At 37.0% G+C, this 23,492-nt stretch overlaps 1 protein-coding gene across 2 annotated transcripts in view; it reads right to left on the minus strand.

Annotated features, from left to right (window-relative positions):
• Window positions 1-9,444: 9,444 nt before the first annotated feature.
• Window positions 9,445-23,492, minus strand: part of RFX6 (regulatory factor X6) — a 36,183-nt gene continuing 22,135 nt past the window's right edge. For both annotated transcript variants that reach the window (XM_031611076.2, XM_090135858.1), the window contains 10 exons: window positions 21,815-21,864; window positions 20,880-21,039; window positions 19,960-20,104; window positions 18,722-18,831; window positions 16,772-16,889; window positions 15,545-15,667; window positions 13,894-14,103; window positions 12,846-13,352; window positions 11,717-11,935; window positions 9,445-10,537 (listed from right to left, as the gene is read on the minus strand). In XM_031611076.2, coding sequence (XP_031466936.2) covers window positions 10,374-10,537; window positions 11,717-11,935; window positions 12,846-13,352; window positions 13,894-14,103; window positions 15,545-15,667; window positions 16,772-16,889; window positions 18,722-18,831; window positions 19,960-20,104; window positions 20,880-21,039; window positions 21,815-21,864 — 1,806 coding nt within the window. In that variant the 3' untranslated portion in view covers window positions 9,445-10,373. The remainder of the gene's footprint in view (window positions 10,538-11,716; window positions 11,936-12,845; window positions 13,353-13,893; window positions 14,104-15,544; window positions 15,668-16,771; window positions 16,890-18,721; window positions 18,832-19,959; window positions 20,105-20,879; window positions 21,040-21,814; window positions 21,865-23,492) is intronic.

The following is a 23,492-nucleotide window of genomic DNA, read 5'->3' on the forward strand; positions in this document are numbered from 1 at the left end:
CTCCCTGTCTTTCTTGTACTGGGGGCTCAGACTTGGACGCAGTACTCCAGATGGGGCCTCACAAGAGCAGAGTAGAGGGGAACAATCACCTCCCTGTCCCTGCTGGCCATCCCCCTTCTGATGGAGCCCATTTGCTTTCCAAGCTGCAAGGGCACACTGCTGGCTCATGTTAAATTTTTCATCCATCAGGACCCCCAGGTCCTTCTCTGCAGGGCTGCTCTCAAGGACTGCTCCTTCCAGTCTGTATGGATGCCTGGGATTCCTCTGGCCCAAGTGCAAAACTCTGCACTTTGCCGTGTTGAACCTCATCAGGTTCACCCGGGCCCACCTCAAGTCTGATGAGGACTTCCTTCCACCGTGTCAACCACACCACTCAGCTTGGTGTCATCAGCAAACTTGCTGAGGGTGCACTCGATTCCGTCATCGATGTCATTGATAAAGATGTTAAAGAGCACCGGTCCCAAGACAGACCCCTGGGGGACGCCTCTCGTTACTGGCCTCCACCTGGATATAGAGCCAGTGATGACCACCCTCTGTCTGGGGCCTTTCAACCAGTTTCTTATCCATCGAGTGGTCCACCCATCAAATCCACATCCCTCCAATTTGGAGATAAGGATGTTGTGGGGGACCATGTTGAAGGCCTTGCTCAAGTCCAGGTAAATGATATCAGTCGCCTTCCCTTTGTCCACCAATGCTGTCACTCCATCATAGAAGGCCACCAGATTGGTTAGGCATGAACTTCCCCTGGTGAAGCTGTGCTGGCTGTCTTGGATCACACGCTCATTCCTTATGTGATCAAGCATGTCATCCAGGATGATCTGCTCCATGATCTTCCCAGGCACAGAGGTGAGACTCACCGGCCTGTAGTCCCCCGGGTCCTCCTTGCTCCTTTTCTTATAAATGAGTGTGACATGACCCTTCCTCCAGTCATCCAGGACCTCGCCTGATAGCCACGACTTTCCAAATATGATGGAGAGCAGCTCAGCAGTCACCTCAGCCAGCTCCTTCAGAACCTCTCGCTCAGACAGAGCATGTGAAGAGCCCTTCAGCTCCTTATGCTGAGGGATTTTGGTGGATTTACAAGAAGACACAGCAGTAGCAAGCTTTGTCATGTTGCCTGTATCTGTTGGGTATCTCCCCCACTGACCAGGACATACAGTACCTTATTTCTGAAGTTCTTGTTGCTACCCAAACAGTGGCATCACTGCCTGTATTAACTTGTGTGGATCACTAAGGGTTTGCCTTAATCTGCAGATTGCACTATATCAGAGTGCGGAAGGCATAGCACACATATGAGTAAGGGGTTTTGTTTGTTTGTTTGTTTCACCATGTTTGTTTCCTCTGCATTTTCAGCAGAACTAAATGCTTATAAATGTGTACAGGTACAAAACAAGGAGTTTGCAATTTTGCAAATACAAAGATAGACAGATATCTGGATTCATGATTCCTGGTTTACTGCTCTGAATTTAAATATCAAGAGATCTTTTTGCACGCATTAAGAAAAACGCCTTTTCATTTTGCTTCATCTTGCATTTACCTACTGGCAGTCTTTTTGATAGACCTCCTTTGACCAGTGAATGAGAAAAATGCACTCTCACTTTTTGTCATATAAGCCTAAAACATTTTGAGAAAGAGCAAGAGAGAGAGAGATACAAGTGGTTGTGGATCTTCACAGCTGTACCAAATATAATTAACATTTGTTTCTCTTCTTCTAGTTTGCCAAAGTAATTTCTGCTAAAACAGATAAAAGTACTAAAATCAGACGACAAATGCCCTACAAATCTGAATATATGGCTCCAATTGTTCTCCCACATATCATGCCAGACACGCATGTCTTGTAGACCTTGGGCTTTGATCTCAGCCAAGCTTGTTTGGCATTACAGCTTCTGAAGACAACAGATAAAACAGTGCTCAAGAGAGACTGTTTTTTGCTGTTAAGCAGTGTGGAAACACTAGGGATTTATTTGCATGTCCAGAAAGAGGGCTGGCTACCCTTTGGTGTGCCATGCATGGCCAGCCCCACCAATTTGCTTTGTAAAACTTCCCCCTAAAAGTTCCTACAGCTGGATGAAATTGGTCAATGCAATGTGATTGTAGCTAAGTGAGATTCTGTCTGGTTTAATCCTGTGTAACATCACTAACCACTGTGAGTTCTCCACAAGCTACTTTTTCTCAGCCAGCTGAATGCTCTTTATGTGTGCCCTAATGAGATTGGAACTGATGATACTGGATTTCACCAATTTCTTTTCCCTTTGGAAAGAAACAACGTGTTTTTATTTATTTTGTTTTCAAAGCAAGGGCCCTTGTACCGTGCTGCAATTGTTTCTCAAAAAGCACAGTTTTTGTACCAGTGGTACTTTAGGCCAGTTATGTGAAGCAAAAACCACAATCCAGCCACCCTCATTCTGTGAATTTTGTTTGTGTCTCTATGGCTCTTCAACATGTCCTTTTCTGGTAAAGTCATTTCATTAATGCCAGTAAGCAGGAACTGCTGAGTGTGCAACACTTTAGAAAAACTGTTTGCTTAATTGAGAAACTAAATGCAGATATAGAAACCTTAAGTCACCATTCTAATTGTCAATAAGCTGAAAGAACCACAGCTAGCATTTTTAGGCTTTGGACCTTCAGCTGTATGGGTTTTATTTACATGTTTTAACTTGCTGCTGTGCTTAGCACTGCAAGGGTGAAGATCTGTTTCTTTAAAGATGGTTGGGTAAGTATTACTGTAGAAATAAATTTTCTATAAATTAGCTCAACATTTTTAGGGTGTGCCTTCTATTATTTACAGGATTAAAGATAAGGTCCTTATATGTTTTGAAAGTTCATCTGTATTAATAAAGTTAGACTCCAAAGTCTATTTTTAAAAATGCTTTGGTGCTTTTTCGGTGATCGGACTTGTCCCCTTCCAGGTGAGGCTCCAGGACCTGTGACATGTAGCTAGATGTGATAAAACACACCTCCATTACACACTGCCTGGATTCATTTCAGGTCAGGATCCGTGTGATGCCCTGTTCAACCTGCTCTGTTAAATGGCTGTGTATTTCTTAGAGGTTGTTGTTATGCTTGTTGATCTGTGCAGTGCTCCAGCCAGCCTGAGGCTTGCAGCATAGAATCACAGAATATCTCGAGTTAGAAGAGCTTATGAGGATCACTGAGTCCAACTCCTGCATGGCCTAAGCAGATGGCCGTATGTCTCATCCTGACCTGTCCAGCTGCACTGATACTTTCCAGGGCCTGCAGCCACTGAGGGAAGAATGACTGTCAAGTACCCTACTGCATAACTACCACATATTCTGTTTCCAACCAGAATACTCAGCCTCAGCTGAGGGGTCTGGATCCCTATATGATGCATGGACAGGTTTGTGTTTCACGCAGAAGTCCTACCAGTTGCAAATGAGAATCTGTGTGAGCAATAAATGCTAAGCAAAAGGATTTACTGAGCAAAAGTGTCATTCGGGGATAGCTATATCTGCCAAAACCTGAGAGGTAGAAGAGAGAAGGTCATAGTTCCAGAATTAACAAGCCTTGCTTCTGTCCAAGTTGTCCGGTGCTCAGAGGAAAGCACTTATTGATGATAAGTCATACCTTGACTGCTGGAAGAAGTAGTTTGCACCGCATTCCTAAATCCTTGAATAGAGCAGGAGACCTGTGAGGATACCCTCAGAAAACTATAGGGCTGGGAAGTAACTTCTTGTTCATATCAGCAATTCAGAGCAGATGTCAACCTTGCAGAGGATGAATGTTTGATTTATAGTTTTCCTGCGAAGGGAAATGTGTGGTTCCAAGGTGAAACCAAGATGTACTTGTCATACAGAACAAGCTGCATGATGGAGAGATAAAGGCCATTCTGCAAAGCAGAGAGGCAAACCAACCTGACAATACGGATATCTTTATTTTCTTCTGCTGGTACTCTTCCACTTCATGTAAACTTTAACTTGAACAAAACAAGACCAGAGAACTGAATTTCTTCCAAGCGAGCAAACATCATGATTGGTTGTAATAGCTCAATATTGAACTTAATCTGTAGCTCTGTTGATATTTAGGCATTTAATCAGAAGAATTTAATCTCTGGTACAGTGAACTGGTTCCATTTCAGACTCATCCTTAATATTTTGCTTGTTTTATAATTAGTTTTCCACGAATCCATCTTTTAGAATAAAGTTCGCATTTGTAATTCAGAAGAAAGTTATTAATATTGGTAACTTTCTATAGTCTAAATTTATTTTAAAATTATCCACATGATATTTTATACAGTAATGAGTATTACAGTAAAAATTTATGGTAAAAAATATTTCCAAAATGGAATTGAAAGTGAACTGTTACAGTTGGGGCACATCAGCTCTGTTTCAAGAGCCAGAAGCTGGATAACTACTATCTTAAGTATGTATAGAGATGGGCTATGTAATCTCTAATATTACTCTAGCTACCAAGAGCTGAAGGCTGGGGGCTGTCAGTTACCCATTAGGTGTAGAGGATTGATTCAGTTTATTGAGCAGTTGATGGCACTACTTGTCAAAAAGTGTGTAGGGTTAAAGAAAGGATGCTATTGAAGGTTGTTCTACATTGTGTCTAGACTTTGAAAGCTGATCATGCTGAAAATGAAGCTTGGCAAAGACCCTATTAGAGACAAAGGAAGGGCTGTTTATCTTCTTAATCCTAGTATTATATAGACTTGATATTTTTACTATAGTGTAGCTATTTTAAAACTGTTTAAAAATGTAAAATAAATTTTCAGTGCTTTCCATGTATCTTGATTACTAAGTTATAAAGTCATCTTCTGAACAGAATGATACAAGAATTAAATATGACAAGAATAAAAAAGCTGTATAATATCAAAATCTCAATGTAGAATTTCACTGTATGCCTCCTTCTACTGTAGCAACCAGGGCACAAGGGCAGTATGAACATGTGGCCTTTTGTTTGATCAAGGATAATAATCAACTAAGCCAAAAGGAAGGGAAGTAGATTTTCTTATTTCAATCGCTAATATAATCTACGTGTTTCCAATTGTGTAACCATTGCTACATGCAGCATTGTTAAATGGGAAGAAAACTGTGCAAATAATAATGAACCCAGAATATGGAGAAAGAGCTAGTGTCACTAATCTAGTGTCACTAATTATGAAATGAATACGAAGTCCTGCGTTCCTCCATTTCAGATCCCAGCCTTGCTTTTCTCGTGCTTTCCCTGTTCATGTCTCTGTTGGCAGGCTCAGGTCATAGAGAGAATTGATTTTGCTGAGCCTTGAAATCTCTACAAATGTCTGGTGACCATGGAAGCAGCATAGTTTGTGTCCAGATCTGCTTTTGTCATCCCAGTAATGTTGACTATCTGAAGTTTTGTCATTAACAATGCTGCAGCATCTCCCTAAAGGCTATAGATACCTATAGTCCTTTTAGTTCAAGAATGTTTGAATGGAGGGTGCTCTGGGCAACACAGGTTAACAACCTTGCTCTTTTTAACAAATACTTTAAGGCCTTGTGATGAAAGATGAGGCATTATTTTTGTCAGAATTATTCTGCCTATGACCAAATTCGTTTTTTTTTTTTTTTTTTTAATCAAGAAAAATGTGGAAAAAGCCAGCCTCTAGGATCCATCACCACGTTATAATTACAAACAAGTCTGGTACTTCCTTTGATCATATATTTCCTCATAGTTATGCTAATCTTCTGAAAAAACATCTAAATTATCTTCTTGTTCTCTGGACCTCTGTTTTAACTCACCAGGAATATTGCTTATCACATTTTCCATATTACTTTCTCCTCTTCTTGTTCTGACATTTTTTTTCTCTCCATCCGTTGTCTCTTCCTGAAAATATACTTAGACATTCAGACATTTTTCTCTGTGACATGAACCTATTAATACCTTTACCACAAACTAAATGTGGTAATTGTCCTTATAATTAAATTCCAATCTGTACTCAGCACAGATCTTGCCTTCACATTTGAATGAGATAACCAGGTGAGCCCTTGTAGCAACATGCCCAAATCTCCTTAATCACCTCAGTAAAGCAAGTCCACCCATTCTGGGCAAAGCTAGACCCTAACCCACTGACTCTGGCCAGACCTAAGACTCAACATAGCCAGAACTGTGCTTATATCTAGCTCTGCAGCCTTTTCAAGACCCACTACTAAATTACAATCTCAGACTGGCATCAGATGCAATCTTTAATGCCAAACTTCAATCTTGTATCTAGTGCCAGTGTTATCCCCTAAAATACTTAGGTGATTCCTTTAATCAATGTTTAAGTAAAATGGACTTGAAATTAATTTAAAATCTTCTTCCAGCCCCAGGAATAAACTAAAAGTTCCTCAATCAATATTGTCTGTCCCATCTGTCCAAAATCTAGTGAGATTAGATACTAAAACAAAACCTCATATAAGCCAGTCAATTACGTGCAGCTAATGGGCCATGTTGACAATGGTCCTTATCCTGCCCTGATGACTTCTTTCAGACTTGCAAGTAATTTGGGTTAACAAGGCTAAAGCAATGTAAAACGCAACCCTAAACTTAAGCCTGCCTAAGTATAAGACATGCCCAGTAGTAACATTAGGAACTATTCTGAGACTCTCATTGTAGGAGTTACCCTCTCTTTTCCACAGTCTCCAAGACTTAACATTGATCCTGGTTCACACCACTACTGATCTAGTCCTAGCCTTTTATTTGGATTCTTTCCAGAAGCTAATGATCATATAGTGATTTTTACTAATTTTCGGAATGAGTACAGATCTTTAAATATCTATCATCCATAATTCAGATTTATCAGTTTATATAGACCTGAACCCTAGCTATGTCTTTAAATTCCCCAGTGCCAGCCTCAGTCATCTAATTGACGATGGGGTCTAGAACTTCAAATTATTCTCACTCTGAAAGTTCCTTCTAAATGTGACTCCAGCCTTGTCTTCTATCTCCAAATGAAAACTTCAGACCAATTTTTTATCTTCTCCTAAGACTACACCTTGAGGGAATCATAACTAGATCAGATAATCTGGCAGTAAGTTTCACAAAAGCTCAATAGCCCCCACTAAATGCAGAAGCAACCCACTTTCAACAGTTGTGGAAGTCACGAGACTTTTTTTTTTGCTCCCTGGTGGATCAGAGTAAGAACATCAGTTTTCAGAAACTCATTTATTTGATTTACTAGCTTTAATCCCAATTAACTTGTATTTCTGCTATTATAAATAGTAAATTAATTTTCCTCCTTAGATCGTTGCCACTGTTTATTTTTTCTCTTTCCCTCTTTGTTCCCTTTACCCTTTCCTCTCCCCTCCCCTTTTTGGGGAACACAGATCTAGAGATAACCATGACACAGTATGATGCACAGATCCATTGTGGAACATAAATTATGAACCAGTTGTGCTAAACCAGTGGCTCAGTGCAAGTTCTTTCCAGTTTAGTCCTCTGAAAGTATAAATAATTTCACTGTGCATTCTCTACACATTTGAAGGTAAAGGCAACATTTGAGTCTAGAACAAAATTTCCATGATCCTGTCTTCTGTGAACAAGAACTGCACTTCTCTTCTGTAAATTTCCCCACTGCACTGCTAGTCACATCACACAAGTCAATAGGTTCTTCTCTAATACTGCTTCTTCTCACTGGATCAAATTTGTATTAGAAAGAATTTTACATTAGAAATGATAGCAGATTTGACTTGTTCATCCATCTGTTTCAACTCTTTTAGCACCAGTTCAAATTCGCTGATATTGATAAATAGACCAGAAAGATTTCGTTTTTCTTTTTCTCTTCTCACTGAAAAACAAAATAAATACACATGCACACAAAAGCCACTTTTGAGTCATACACATTTGATGTGGATTGTACTCAATATCTACTATTTTCTGTCTCAGATTTTCTGACATGTATATATTATAAACAACATATTGATGCATACATAAAATTGTAATTATGCACCAAGAACAACCAAGTCGCCACTCACAGATTCATAGAATATTATTAGATGGAAGGGACCAGTAAGGATTATTGAGTCCAGCTCCTGGCTCCACTCCCTCCTCAACATTATTTACCATGATGCTGCTAAACAACCAAAAGTAAGAATCTTCCCATGAGGTATCCCCAAGAACTGAGTGATTTGGTTTCCCATGGCTAAAACTTCTTGAATTCATCAAACTACATATTTGACAGGTCATAAAGTCATAAGATGAAAATTTCTCATTTGGTCTTGCTAGTTACAACTATCACTTTTTTTTTTTTTTCCTTGTTATGCAAAACTATGAGAGATTTCTCTTTGAATATTGGGGTTGCTTGGTTTCTTTCCTGCTCTTTCCTGTTGATAATGAACTGTGATTTACAGTACTGTGATACTTCATGCTACTCTGAGTTTTGCAGTAATCATGAGAATCTGCACATTTAATGGTAGACTATTCTTTCTTATCTCAGATGGAGTACAGATAAATTAGTTTATGTCTCCCAAAATAAAAAATAAATTAAAAAAAATGTGAAATGACTCACATAAAAAAATGACTGGAAATGACGCATATAAATTATGTACGAGTCACTATGTACCATCAACTGTGCTTTTTATGTAGGACTTGATGGACTAAGACTCTGTCAGCTAGTGGCTGTCTACTTCCTCTTAATTATACATTTACTCACATAAATTCAATCATCTAGAAGTTTCCAGTTGTAAGTATAAGCTGTGCCATTTTCTTTGGAGGGAGCCAAGCATTTCAGGAAAGTGGCATCTCTCTTCCCTTCTTACTACCCTTCCCCATCTCATCCCACTGGGAATGGGAAGGATCACTTTACACTGACTACAGCTGGAATTTGTGTTGACCAGATGAGAATCCTGACTTTTACAACATTAATATTAGGAGAAAATATATTGAGTTCTAAATAATTATGAAGAAATGAGAATTTTGCAGTAGTTCCTTCACTTGCTCTAATACCTTGGCCCACAACATATCATTGTGAATTTTTGTTGAAATAAAACATTCCCACATCAATACAACATTTTAGTTTCAACATAAGACCTCACTCTGAATAAGGAAGCAATTGAGTGGGAGTCTTCATCTTAATTAATGAACTATGATACCTCAAATCTGCATGAAATATTTCATATCGGGAATTATTCATGAGTTATTCCCGTCAATGCTTCTTTTATTTATTTGTGGTTGGTTTTTTTCTGTTTGTTTTTGTTTTGTTTTGTTTTTCCTGCAGTCAGCATTTAATTACAAAAAACACTAAAGGAAAATGGACGTGAAATAGCCTCAAACAATTAGAAAGTCTGGACTTAAATTCAAATCTGAATCTGATGTTGGGTCCATATGATTATAAAATAATACCTGCTATTTCATGAACACATAGTAAGAAGCTTGTTTTATAATTGCATTCTTTTCTTCATTCTCTTTAATAACATTAATATTCTTCACCTCATTTCTTCAGAAAAATATGTAAATGCATGTTTGTATACAGAATATTGTAGCACTTGTAAAGTAGGTTTTTATTAAGACAGCTGATCTGTAGAGTTGCAATATATTTGATCATCTTTACTACCCATAAACTGAACAAACACAGCTTTCCTGAACTCATGAAATATGATGGGCACCTTTTTGTGAATTTCCACCAGTAGAAATCTGGGGCTCAAACCACAAGTAATATTAAAAAATCTCATGACATTTTGTGTCATAGTTTCACTTGTTTCAGTTATCCACTTACAGTAACAGGCTCCTGACATTGGTTAGCTAACGATATTTGCATGTTTTGTTGGTTTTAAGAGAAAGCAGTTTACTTTAAAGGAAAAAAGTCCCACAATATGTTTTATTTATTTCCTGAGAACTTCCACTTACACAGGTAGGCACTAGACACTCAAAATTAATTTTCCAGAGCACAACAGTAAAAAAGTAAGAATTTGGCTTAGTTTCATTTAAAACAGTAAAAATTGACCTTGTAAACATTTCCATAGGAGGTAGGATACAATTTGACAATTGTCAAATAAGAGAAGGTAAACAGTTACTCTGTTGTCCTAATAAATAGCGAGCAACACAGGCATTAAATAAACATTTTAATATAAAAGATATGTGAAAGACTAAAATATCATTTTAAATAAATTAGGAAGAGATGTAATCATTTCTTTACAAGTTCTTCTTGCTGTCATGAATCACTAGTTCTTTATGTTCATCCTGAACTTCTGACTGAAAAGCTGTAATGTGAACAATCCTGAGTGATTCACAAATAGGAAAAAAAGGTGAATATATCTGCTTTGCTGCATGGAGGAGTGCTAAAATCCCTAAAATGGTTCATTTTACAGCTACATGTAAAACTTTTGTATTCCACCAATCATAAGAATTGTCATCACAGCCTTAATGCCTGAAATGGAAAAGTAAGCTTAAGACAGTGACACGTCTCTCCCAGTTCAGGTTCCTCCAGCCGCTGTTCCCATGAAGACTGTGTTAATTGGTGGTAAAGATGATACAATGTCTCTGTTTGCTGATTCATGGGACTCCAGAATTTCCTGAGGAGTGAAGAGACCAGATGTTCCATACATACACTGTGAAGATGTGGTTTGCATGTTTGAAGCTGTGGAAAAAAATGGTTAACATAATTGCAAGTTTTCTATCTACGGCATTTAAAAACAAACTAACAAACAAACAACAACCAACATCAAAAACACAATATAATTTCATCTGATGGAAATCCTGGTCTACCAGGTGCACCATCTGAAGAATTGAAATTTCGGCAGTTTTACTTATACTTCTACAACTTTTCTTTAGTGGCTCTTCACACTTTTGGAGAATAGCATGAGAGAACAAGCCAAAACTAATGCATCAGTGAACTCTGCTAAAAATCCATCTACGGGCCTGTGTATGAGCCATCTTTCATGAAAACTGCAAAGCTGTTTGTATTTGCTATAATCATCTTTTCATCCTTGCACCGCTCATGTCCATAGTCATTGATGGTACCACCACCATCATCTAGCACATAACACAGCGTACAATAGAAAGTTGGTGGGCACAACCCCCTCTAGTGATTCTGGATTCCTCCCCCTTTAACATCCTTAAAAAACCTGACTATTAAATCCTTGCAGAGCCTTAAAGAGGCAAGTAATGACTGGCCTTCTGCATATGCTTAACAAGTAAGTAACAGGAAGAGGTAACCTTGTGGAGAAATGAACAGACTGTGCCCTAGTTTACCTCTTCAATGTGATACTTCCGAGTCTTTTGGGAATGCAAAACCAAACTCAGCTATCATTTGTTTAATGTACGCAATCAAAAATTGGCAATTAGGTAATTTCACCTTTTAATTCACTGTCAGTAGGAAATCTACCTAATTCACACAGTTATTGGAGAACAGGGAGGGAAGAGACTATAATGCAGGAAGTGTACATCTAGACATGACTGAGCCAGGATTCATTTGATCTGCTTGACAGTGAGAATCCTGAAGAGCCCTTAGAGGAGCCTGGTTCATTATTATCTCACTTAATAGTTAAAAAGTGTTTCCTAACATGTAATTTTCTGCAATTCAGGCCATCCATTCCAGTCTTGTGGACAATGAATCACAGTTCTCTTAAAAGGAACAAAGAGTAATTCAACTCACTGCCCTGAAAATTTAAGGAAACATCACAGGATACATCCCATGCACTTAGCTATTTTATTTTATATTGCATCTTAGATGCTATATATATGAGTTACTGTTTAACCTTCTGCTCTTGTTAAGGTGCTAAAAAGTTCATTGCTTCTGAATCTTGGATATACTTACGCATAGCAGTTCGACAGACAATTGAAGGTGAGGACTCTGTGTAGTATGAGCCTGTTTGTTTTCTTCCGCTGTCATCCAAGATGTTCAGTGGATCATGTGTATCACTGTATGATGGCAATGGTCGAATGCTACTTACACTGCTGATTACAGAAACATGTTGATCCACCATTGATCCAAGTCTGTGAGATTCTGGATAATTGATATTGTTTCCATAATATCCTATTGACATGAGATTGGAAAAAAGAAAGTAGAGTGAAATTATTATTGAAGAGAAATGGTAGTGTAGGAGCCTGTGGTGAGTTGGAGCACAAGGTAATTGTTATTGGCTGAGTTTCTTGCGAATAAGGTTATTTACATACGTACATGGCCTAGTCACCTTAATATTGCATACAGTGACGGACCCAAAAGGGGGACAGATAATCACAGAGCAAAACAAATCCTAGTTCAGTCGTGCTTTCATTACAGAATTGCATCTCCACTGTATCACATTCTAAGTTCAGAATTAAGCAGTGCCCTGCAACCAATGGTCAGAAGAGATGCCATGTGGACTCATATCAGTCACATGTGGAAGGGAGTTAAGTCTCCCTTCTGAAACTGACAAACAAGGACCATACACACAGAAAAAAATATTTCATGGTAATACATACTTGTCATATAGAAACTCACATACAAGCAATATTTCCATTGCGTTTTTTCCTCCAGAAGAAAGTTGTGTTTTTTCTGCCTACATCTCTGAAGCAGACTGTGGCAAAAACTTTACTCTTGAATTCTGGGAAATAGTTTCATAGTAAATGTTTTGAGGGATTTTCAAGAGATTGACAAATGGCAAAGTCATCCTAGTTTTTCTTGCTTTGTGCAAGACATGGCAATGGTGCTAGAGGAAGACAGGCAGAAGTGTAGCAGAGGCATTTGAGGTCAACTGAGGATTCCCCACAGGAAAATAAATCCTGAAGTAGCTTGTTAAGCTGCTTTACTATCTACGCATGTCATCAGAGAAGTAAAAAAATGAAGGTATAATTAAGAGCTGAAATATCTTCCATAGAAAAAAAAGGCAGACAGAAAGCATTTCACTCCAGCAAGAAAAGAGAAACAAAAGGGAAAAATAAAATATTCTTAGTATGTATTATACCGTTGGAAGCATTAGGGGGATATGTTGCTCCTGGACAAGTAGATGCTGAGTTGCTCAAGAAATTGAAGCTTCCCGTATTCAGAAACTGCATATTGTGTGCATCCTGAGTCATGGATGAGGGACAATAGCTGGAAGGTGATCTGGCACTGTATGGAGTTACAGCACAACTGTTGTTGAAGTAGTCTCTGGAGAACTGCTGTTCACTCAAAGCATTGAATCGGCTGTGCTCCGCTCTGTGGTGGTAAACTCCTGAAGTGGAATGGGCCTGAGTTCTGAACATAGCCTGGTAACTGGAATTGTTTCCATAGTAGTTCTGACTGGTTTGTGACAAAGTCTGATAAAGGGGTTCTGAGTAGGAAGAGCACTGTGATTGTGTGGATAACACAGGGCCTACACTTGGAGGTCTCACAGCCATTGGCCCCTGGTTGATAACACTTCCTCGGCTGACCAGGGCTGGTGAAATGGGTGGAGTCATCAGGTTACCAGTGCTTTGAGGCTCCATCTGACCTGCAATAAATAAGCATTAGCTGTCACTAGTGTTCATACTGCAGTTCTGATGAGTATAGTGGATTTGTTAAGACACTAACCCTCTGGTGAAGTGCATGTTACCATCTGAAACTTTTGCAAAGTGTATGGTTTGGCTCCCACCTACACAATGTAGGTTCGTTAATCCGTGACTTTGGGTTAGAAAGCTTTTAAATGCCATTTTCCAGATTGGAGACTGGCACATTCAGTGTGAAATCCCAGCATTTAAAAGTCTTGTATGCTCAGGATGTTATGTTTCTTCATGCCTCTCAAGAATCTCATCAAGTCATGACATGTGTGATATTTTTGTCATTATACGACAAGGATGTATTACTGGCAGGTCTCTAAAATTGCCCCCTTCCATGAATCAGCACAGATGGTGATCTTGTGGTGACCTTGTGTTACTACTAGAGGTTTCCATAAATACATATGGTCATTTTTCCTTTTACAGTAATGTGCTATTGTGAACTGAAAGGCTAACAAACAAACAAGGGAAGGAAGGACTAAGACAACTGCTACATACCTGTCAGCTGCATATTCTCACCATCTCCTGTGGCAAAGAGATTCAGACCTGAAGGCATACTGCTAGGCTGACTAGCTGACAAGGACACGTAGGTTTGCTCTGCTATACATTCATTTTTGACTGAAGTGTCACTGGGCAGAGAAGCAGCTTTGTTACGATTTGCTAGGAAGCAAGAGCTTGGTGATGCAGTAAAGGTGGCTTTGCTTGCATCTGGAATAATAAATGGAAAACTCTTGGTGGCTGTTATGTGTGCTCATTGCACATAAATTCAACACTAATATATAAACAGCACATGAGATGTCTGATTTGTTCATAAACTCAGTTGCTTATTTTAAAGCACAGTGAAGCCTCCATTTCTTGTACACAGATAAAAATAAATATTGCTCTAGACTTAATCTTCCCAGATCAGAATGGATATTGTTTAAATCACATTCCCTGACTACAGATCTATGTAATACATGTCAAAGGTATTATCAGCTCCTTACTGAAATCATCATAGTGTGAATATAAATCAGTTTTATTCCCTTAGAGTAAATGTCAGCAATGAAGTCAAGTAAATTGCACTGAGGCTCATGATACTACACCTTAAAGATTTAAAAACGAGAGTCTTAGAATGCTTGAAGCGTATCTATTTTCATATGGTATCTAGAACAAAAGCATTTTTTATCATCAGTAGTTTTTCAGTTTTCTGCGTACTATTAATAAATTCAGTAGAAATTTTGTTATTTTTCTGGAAATAGTGGTTTTATGCTATGGTTTAAAGGACTTCACCAAAATGTCTCAGGAAAAGGTAACTGCTACATAGGACAGGGCTTTTCCTGAAGGATGAAGAGAAAAGGTGCAGCCATCTACTGTCAGACAAACTCTGTGCAAGTTTCTTGCAGCACAGTGCAGATTAAATAGAGTAACATAGACTTCAATACTGATCACAGATGCTAATGTTAATCAACATAAATTCAGCAGAATCCAATGGAATTTCACTAAATTTAGGGGATTAACTTGGACCAGAATTTAAACCATGTCTTAGGGATCAAAAGCCATTTCTTAATATTCTTTCATTTTATACCAAAAGACCTTGAGGATGTGTCTTCCAACTGCCTAACTCTGAATCTCAGTAGCTACAAAATATTCAGGATATTATTTTAAGCTCTTTTTGTTTCTCTTCCACAATAGTATTTCGGTCAGTTGCTAAATACGCCTCCAAACTTGTGTTCCAAATTTCAAGGGACATTCATAATTTGTTAATATTGAATACATTCCTAGTTCAAGGTGTAACTACATATTTCAGATTTGGCTGAAAAATTAGATTGGGAATTTCTGCTCTCTTTGCTAGACGTACTTCTTTTCACACCAGTTTGTGTCCCTTCAGCTACAACTACATGAGTGTTAGTTGCACCCAAGATCATTTCAGTGATCACAGGTAGTAACATTACCTCCCAACCTCCCCCCAAAAATTTATTCAACTATATCAACTATGGTTGATGGTGGAAATGAAATGGTGAGTTAATGGTCACAACCATTTCAGGAGGTTTTAACAATGTGACCTAAAACTACAAATTCAGGGAAAGAGCATAAGTCTACTTTTCTTAAAACAAATATGCAGTTTTCTAAAAATGCAGGAATACATTCAAAAGAACCAAGCTCTAACTACCTAAATTCTTCATGTATTTGTCCAGTAGATTCTGGAGTTCTTGTTCTTTGTCATTGTTGAACTGCGTCTCCATGGCAAGCAGGATGTACTCATCTAGCAGCATGCGGATCAAATGAAAAGAACCTTTAAGGAGGAGAAAGAGGGAGAGTAACCAAGTTATCTTTGTGACCATCTCTCAACACTCTACAAGAAGCTGGTGAAACAAACAAATAATTGTGGACTTTAAATGACCTGGCAAGACCAACACTGGATAGTGCCTAACTCCTAGCTCTAATCTCTCTTTGCACTGGCCCACCTAGCTCAATTGTTTACTGTCCTGTAGCTATTTGACCACTAATTACATCAAAGAAAAATACTGATGAAAGTGAGACATGCTTTATACTTGAAGAGGGCACACAGTGGAGCTAGATAAGGCTGAAGTCTGCTAGAATGCCTCTGCTCTATTTCTGTTTGCTTTGTGCAAACCAGACAGTATCTGGTGAAGTCTTCAACCTTATTTCAAGGATGTAACACATTAAAAATGTGTCTGTCCTTATAGTCATTTGAAATAGCTGCTGAATTTTAGATAATGAAGTACCTACAACTACAGAAATAACCTGAGAAATGATGCACTGTATTTAACGTTAATTTCATTTGGTCTAGCATTTTCTATATTATAAAGTACTATTTCTGAGAGTCCTCAAAAACATAAGCATATCTAAAGACAGACGAGTGAAACTTAATTTTTAAAAACCACAAAATACTGATGAATGCATGCTCATTTCAGAACTGAAAAACAAAATTGACCTGTGAAATTCTTTTTGCTCTTACAAAAACAAACAAACAAGCAACAACAAAAAAACTTATGCACAATAACAATAGTCTTTTTTTGGTCCATATATAAAATAAATAATTAGAATTTTCTGTCTCCTATTGAGATATGTAGTTACTGCTCCAGTGTCAGATTAAAGCAAACACAGTTTTTAGTTTGCAAATGGCAAGACAATATCAAACAGCAGTTTAAATAAAAATTATCTTGAAAATTGAACATGAGACATGGATCACTAATAAATTATTACTATCATTTACTGTGAAATGTTAGTTTGAAAAGCACATTACAAAGTATTTGTGACTTTGATAAAAAAATCTTTAGGCTAGGACAGGCTCTTCTGCTGAGAAAATAGCATAAGGTAGATAAATGTTGGCACATATGTACAAAATGTAAGTGTTTTTACAAAGTCCGGGTACCAAAACTTGAGGCGTTGTTCAGAGTGAGGTTATGCATTACTCGAGCACCAAAAAAGCTCCATTTGAGAAGAAAGTCTTGAGCTCTCTTCTTTAATGACCTCCCATTTTGCTTGCTTGCCTGAAAGACAGAAGTAGCAAAATACTGTAGTTACACTAACTTGCTTTCTACACACAGGAAAGGAGAAAGGAGAACTGAATATGTAGGCTCATGTGGCAGAGGGAACCAAGTTGCCTGATTTAAACTGTTTTCATAAAGTTTGTCCTAAAGTGACAAACAACAGCATTCACTCTTCTCATTGCAACCAGAGTAGAGATCTGACCACATTCAATGAAATAAACTGCTTACTGCTTGGACTCTGCTGTAGCCTGAAGGAATATAAAAAAGCTCATGTTCTAATACTGAAGATGGAAAATAGTTTTGTATGTGTACAGTTGTAAAGGACAAGAAGAAAAAAATATCCTCTGGTGCCATGTTATTCCATACAAAAAGGTAATGGAAATTAGTCTCTGTACTTCAGTGTAATCTTTATAATACTGCTAGACTTTCTCTTATAAAATTATATGCCTATTATTGTAACAGTGGGGCTTTTAATGCTGCTCACCTCATACTCTGATTTGTTCATGTGGTAAAAGTATGCACTGTTGCTTTCTCAAATAGCAAGTAAAAGTGTGGTGTGAGTTTGAGAGTAACCATACTTTAGCATGAACAGAAGACAACAATGAAAGGATTACATGCTCTGTAAGTGCTCAGCTCCTACTCAGTTGATTTAAAATGATATCAGGACTTGCTGGTATTTCTTACTCCTAACTACAGGAGAACAATGCTAGGAAACATACCTTTTAAATTAAATAATACAGTATTACATAGAAGACAATGAACAGGAGAGTGCTTCATTGTTTTTACCTGGCTTGTTAACTGAGAACTGTGTTTTGAAATTAGAGAGTCAATTTTAGACTGCAATCAATCAGCTCTAAAATAAACTGTGATTGCTCAGCCTCAGTATGAGTTCTGTGCCTAGGCAAGTGCTTCTGAGAATTTGGTTAGGCTCTACTGCCCTGACTCACCCAAAGCACCTCACTGTGGTGCTCAGAGATTATAGTAAATATTTGTAAACTCAGAGAAAATATTAATGTACTCACTGAAATTTGGGAAAACAAGTAAAGAAAGGGAAAATAACCAGTCAACTTCTGTGAAGTGGCAGAGGCACTCTTCTGCAAGTGAAAGCTAACTACACTACTTCCTCCTGTTGCACCCATTCATGTCAAGGTGGTCCCTAAAATGGTGAATAAACTATCATAGCATTCGCAGACAGCATAGGACCTGATGAAAAGACAAATCTTCAGAGCTATTAACAAGCATTATCACATGCTTCATTTCTTTCTGATGGTTTACGTTAATTCACAAATTGGGTTAATATATCTTCCTTGAGCTACAGCTGAAAACTCAATTACTTTGTTCTGAACTGTAGCAGAATCATAGAATTGCTCAGGTTGGAAAAGACCTTAGAGATCATCATGTTCAATTGCAACCTGACTATATTACCCTAACTCTAACAACCTTCCACTAAATCATGTCCCTGAGAAAGTGTGATTATTTGTAACTATACATGTATAAAATATTTGTGATTATGAAGTATCTCATAAAACTGGTTAAAAAAATCCCATTAAAAGTCTCAATTACCAAGTTAAGCACCTCGTGAAGCTATAACATGGCATCTTCAATTCTGGTCTGTAGAAAGCCTTCCACAAGTTAGCTACTTCTGAATCCATCTATTGCACTTAACCTATATTACATCTCAGTAATATGAAAGAAAAATCTGCTTCTCTAAGGAACAACTTTGGCTCACCTTACTTAGTTTTTCACAGATGTAAAAATATTCAAGAGCATTCAACATGATTAACTAGAACTAATTAAGTAGTCTTGAGTTAGGCGGAATATCTGAAAGGTACCTTGATAACCCTTTGCTCAACCACAGTATCCAGCCATTCAATAAATGATTCCACAGTGGCATTCTTCTTTAGAAGGTCCTTCAGTTCTTGGAATACAGTAATAGAGTCGTCTACCATGTGAAAAAGGAGAAAAGGAGAATATATCATTCCATGTTCTTCTGAACATGAGAAAAAGCCACTCACCAGCCGTATGACAATATTGTAGCATGGAAAGGAAAGGCAAAGAATTAGTCGTGAAGAAATGAACTGCTCTTCAGTGAAGTAAGCAGATACACATCTATTATGCGTATATTTTTTACTTATTTTAGCATTACAATGATAAAATATAGTTTTACAAGAAAATAAAAGCAAAAAAAAAAAAAATTGGATGTTTTACATTCATTTTAAGGCTCATCCTTGAAAACCTGCCTATTACTAAGTTTAGTAGAACAGTTTTATCTGTAATGTGACAGACTTCTATAATGTCTTTGGTTTCTTTTACATTTTACAAGTTAACTTCTTTATTTCCCATTCTTGAAAAAGTGCCTGAATAGGATTATGATTCATTATGTAAGAGAACAAACTTTTCTTATCAAAATAACAATACATAGAAGACAACATCTTGCTATTATTCTTTCAGTTCTCCAAACTAGTCAACATGCTTTCCATGGCAAGAATGATCTTTTAAACAATATCTCGATATCAGTGTCTTTTTTCAGAAATAAATGTATATAAAATTAACTGCAAAAAAATTATCATCCTCCGATTTTGTACTTCACTCAATTTTTCTTTATTAAAATAGCTGTTATACTTCACAGAAAGTTATGTTTTTGTTTTTTTACAGATCAGCTTTTGGTCAAAAATAAAAACAAAAATCTAGTAATCTAGCCTGAATATTCACTAAATTAAACTATAATTACATGTGATTTTGGGGACATTTTTCAAGAATCCATGCTAATACTCCCACATGATAAGATAGAACTTCAAAAGGGATTTTATTACAATTAGCAACTGACATGGAAATTATTTTTTCAACAACCATTTAAAATCATTTATCTAGGATGATTTCCCAGCAAAAGCTTAAATTTTTGTATGACATGCTAGGGCAACAAATTGGTTTTCTTAACCTAAAGTTAATGATGAGCTAGATCAGAGAATGCAGTGTCTTTGTGCCTCTTCGCTGCCAATCTCCGTGTAGTATGACATGGAATGAAAAGTGAATTTATTTTAACATTACAAATATATCACCACGGACTTACATTCATTGTAGACCTCTCCATCACAATCTGTGCTTCCTGAGACTGCAAGGAGTGCCTGAGAGCCAATACTATTCAAATCAACTTTTTCAATGTCTGACACCATGGAATTCACCACATGCTGATCAAAAAGTGCTGGCCGAGCAATCTGTAAGAGAAATCAAGACAAAATTCTGAGAAGTTTCTCCTCAGAGAAGAATCAGTAGCTCCCTTTTCTTAGCTGTGTTTATTGTAGGTCAGATGAAATAATGTTCTCTTTCCATTAGACTTCTAATATTTTTGTAATGTGCCTTCCTTTCCAGATAATTTTCACATCACCCACATGCTACTTTTGGCTTAATTTATACAGCAGAAGCCTAAGTCAAGAAGAATATATGGTGCATCCACAGTTATGCATGAGGGTTACTCCCTCAAAAGATTGCCCCATTAGCACCTAAGCTCTGAAAAAGGTACTGTATCCTTTTCAACAATCTACCAAAACTTCTTATGGAGGTGCCTCCTAATTGCAGATATCTGCATCCTACCAACTCTGCCTTGGAACCTTCAGCTATCTATCATGTGTTCCTTGCAGTTAAAATTCAGAAGGGATAAACTCACTAAAAGACACTGTGGACAAGACAGTGAACCTTTGCAAGGCAAGAAGGTACTAAAGAAAATTCTCTTATATTCCACTTTATCATATGATTGCCAAATATTCCCATGACAGTAGTTCACCATAACTATGGTCTCTTCTCTCTTCTCTACTACAAAATTTTGATGATCTATTTATGGCCTCTTTCTTCTCATTCACTGAAAACTACAAGGCATAAGTCTTCCATGGCTGAAGCTGAACATTTAAAATACAAAGAATTAACATCTGCTAGCCAGAAAGATGAATTGAATATAATTGTCAATGTTTTATGTACAAATCTTATTCTGTTTACCTGTGCTAGGTGTAAGAATGATGTCTGTCTTTTCAGGGAGGAAACGAATCTTCGAGCAATAGGCAGTTTCTTATCCATCAGGATTTCTGGTAGATTTTCCAAAGAGGAAACAACCCACTGTTCCCAGTTTTTTGCAAAATTTCTTATATCTGCCAGTAAACTACAGTAAAAAATGTATTTTAAAGAAATATCAATAAAAAATGTATTGCATTTGTTTAAAAATAATTCACAGAATCCTGGACAGATCTGTGAATTACTATTCAAGTATCCCTGAAAGGAAACAGGAAATGACTGATCATCGAAAGGCCAAAACTGACTAGTATTGATCTGTATCCCCTTTGAGAAAAAAACACAAGCTATCTGCCAGTTGAAATGGGTTGAAAATAATTAGCTTTAAGAATAAACCATAAGAAATCGAAGAACCATTACAGATATCTGAAACTTAAGATCTTAGACAGTCATAAAACCCCAAATATGACAGCCTCCAAGGGAAAGGAAAAGTGAGAAGATTGAGAGGTAACTTATAATAATCCTCTTATAACTGTCTGGTTGAAAAAAAATGCTTAGATACCATGAAGATGTGTATGATACAAACCTGAAAAGTACTCTGAAAAAAAAAAGATAACAATTATTTCTCCTCATACAACAAGAGTATATTTCTTTCTTTTTTGGTCTTCCAAGGCTTTAGTCTAGACAAAATATATTTCAAGATATTCAACAAAACAGAACATAAAAATACTTTCTAATATTTTAAGGCTCTTCTACTTCTGTAGCTGTCCTCACAGCTGATAGTATTTTGCCATACTTACTTTACTTTTCTAAAAATGATGTTAAATATTGTGAGAAAAAATCTAGAGATTAGAGAATTTCTGCTATTTGTTCTCCATTTTCTTGGAATATGACTATCAATTAGAATGTATCATTATTATACTTACCTTTCTGGCATTTCTTGCATTGTTGCAGGGATAAGTACATCTGTAAGAACCTTCAAAAAAGTAACACAAAATGATATCAAACTTCCACTGAACACTTCATTCTATTCATTCTTGTCTACTTAGATTGTAAAATGATAAGGATAGGAATTTATACAGAGTAAAACCTTTCAACCTACTGTGCAGATTTCTTGCTGTATTCATCTTTCTCCCATCACTATTAGATAGGTGTATATGAGATGTTTATACACCTAGATATTTCCCATTCCTAATGTGTGCTTTCTTGCAGCATGTTACTTACAGTAGACCTGCCTTACAGTAGAGCAGTCAGTAGAAGTGAGATAAGTGAGATGCCTAATCATTTTGACTTTTCAGACATCACTGTTAGTCCCAATATAAAGCAGATACTCAGGAGCCTCCCAAGTCCTCAAACACTATTAGCTGCCTGACTCTTCCTTCTGTCATATTGCATGTGGCATTGAAGTTCTTCAGAATTTGACAGATCACTTATAGCTAACTGTGGTATTATGGAACTGTTTTGGCAAAAAAAACCTCTGCCAGCTGACATGTTTTCTGGGGCAGCTTATTGCAGAAGGCAAAGTTGTTAGATCACCTATATTGTCAAAACATTTTTCCATTAAAAATTCAAATGGTTTGATAACAACAAAGTGGAATTCCTCCTTGGATGTGCTGACAACAATGTCTAAAATAATAATAAGAAAGCAATGTTGAGAGACAGAGAGAAGGGACAACGATAAATTCATGAACTTTGCATAGTTCTTTTTTATCAAATTTCTAATTCAGAGCTCCTCTGGTATTTCTTTGTCCATTAGATTAAATATTTATTATCAACAAAGTTAGTATTGGATCTACTGGGCCATCAGGCTTAAAGCAGAAAAAGCCTCACAAACATAGTGTACAATATATCCTCTACAAACAAATTAGGCATAATGACTCATTTCCGGGGTAGTAATTACCATCTTCACTGTTAATTACTTTCTCACTTTATAGCTTGATATGCTTCTAAGAAATACATTTTTTCTTCCCATGGAAATTTTCCCTCATTGTGCATTAAGGAATGAAAGATACATAATAATAAGGAACTCAGTGCTAAACAGTCTCAAGTTTGTTCATTTGACTGCTCGGTTTTCACTGTTATGCCATTAATTGTTTCCTCCATACAGTTGCAAAATGCGTTAAAGAGAGGATGAAAATTCTTTCCTAATTAAACAACATACAGTTCATAGGAACTTAAGATACTTTACACCTATTAGTTAATTATTTAATTTTACAAACAAAAAACACAAGAACTTTGTTAATTTATTTTTACTACGGTCTAGTCTTACTTAGTTGTGCCCTTGCAATTCTCCTTAGTTTCACTAGCACAACTATATGTGAGATCTCGCCAGGAAAAAGATCTAAGAGCTCATATTGCATAAACATTCTACAAAAGAATGTTTCTTACTATTTTTTAAAAATCTGAACCAGCTCAGAATGCAGCCAATTAAACGGTTTTGCTGATACATCTAACAGTATGGGAACAGAAATGAATGCCAAAAGGCAAGAAAAGTGGCCACATCTTAATTCAGTATTATTCCTGATCCAAAAGTGGAATCACTTTGTTGATATGTTGAAGACTGTCTTTGCTGGTAGAAACTGCAATAGTATTTTATGTAAAAAC

The sequence above is a fragment of the Phasianus colchicus genome, chromosome 2 (genome assembly GCF_987193195.1).
Source record: "Phasianus colchicus chromosome 2, bPhaCol1.hap1.1, whole genome shotgun sequence".
Classification (NCBI taxonomy): domain Eukaryota; kingdom Metazoa; phylum Chordata; class Aves; order Galliformes; family Phasianidae; genus Phasianus; species Phasianus colchicus.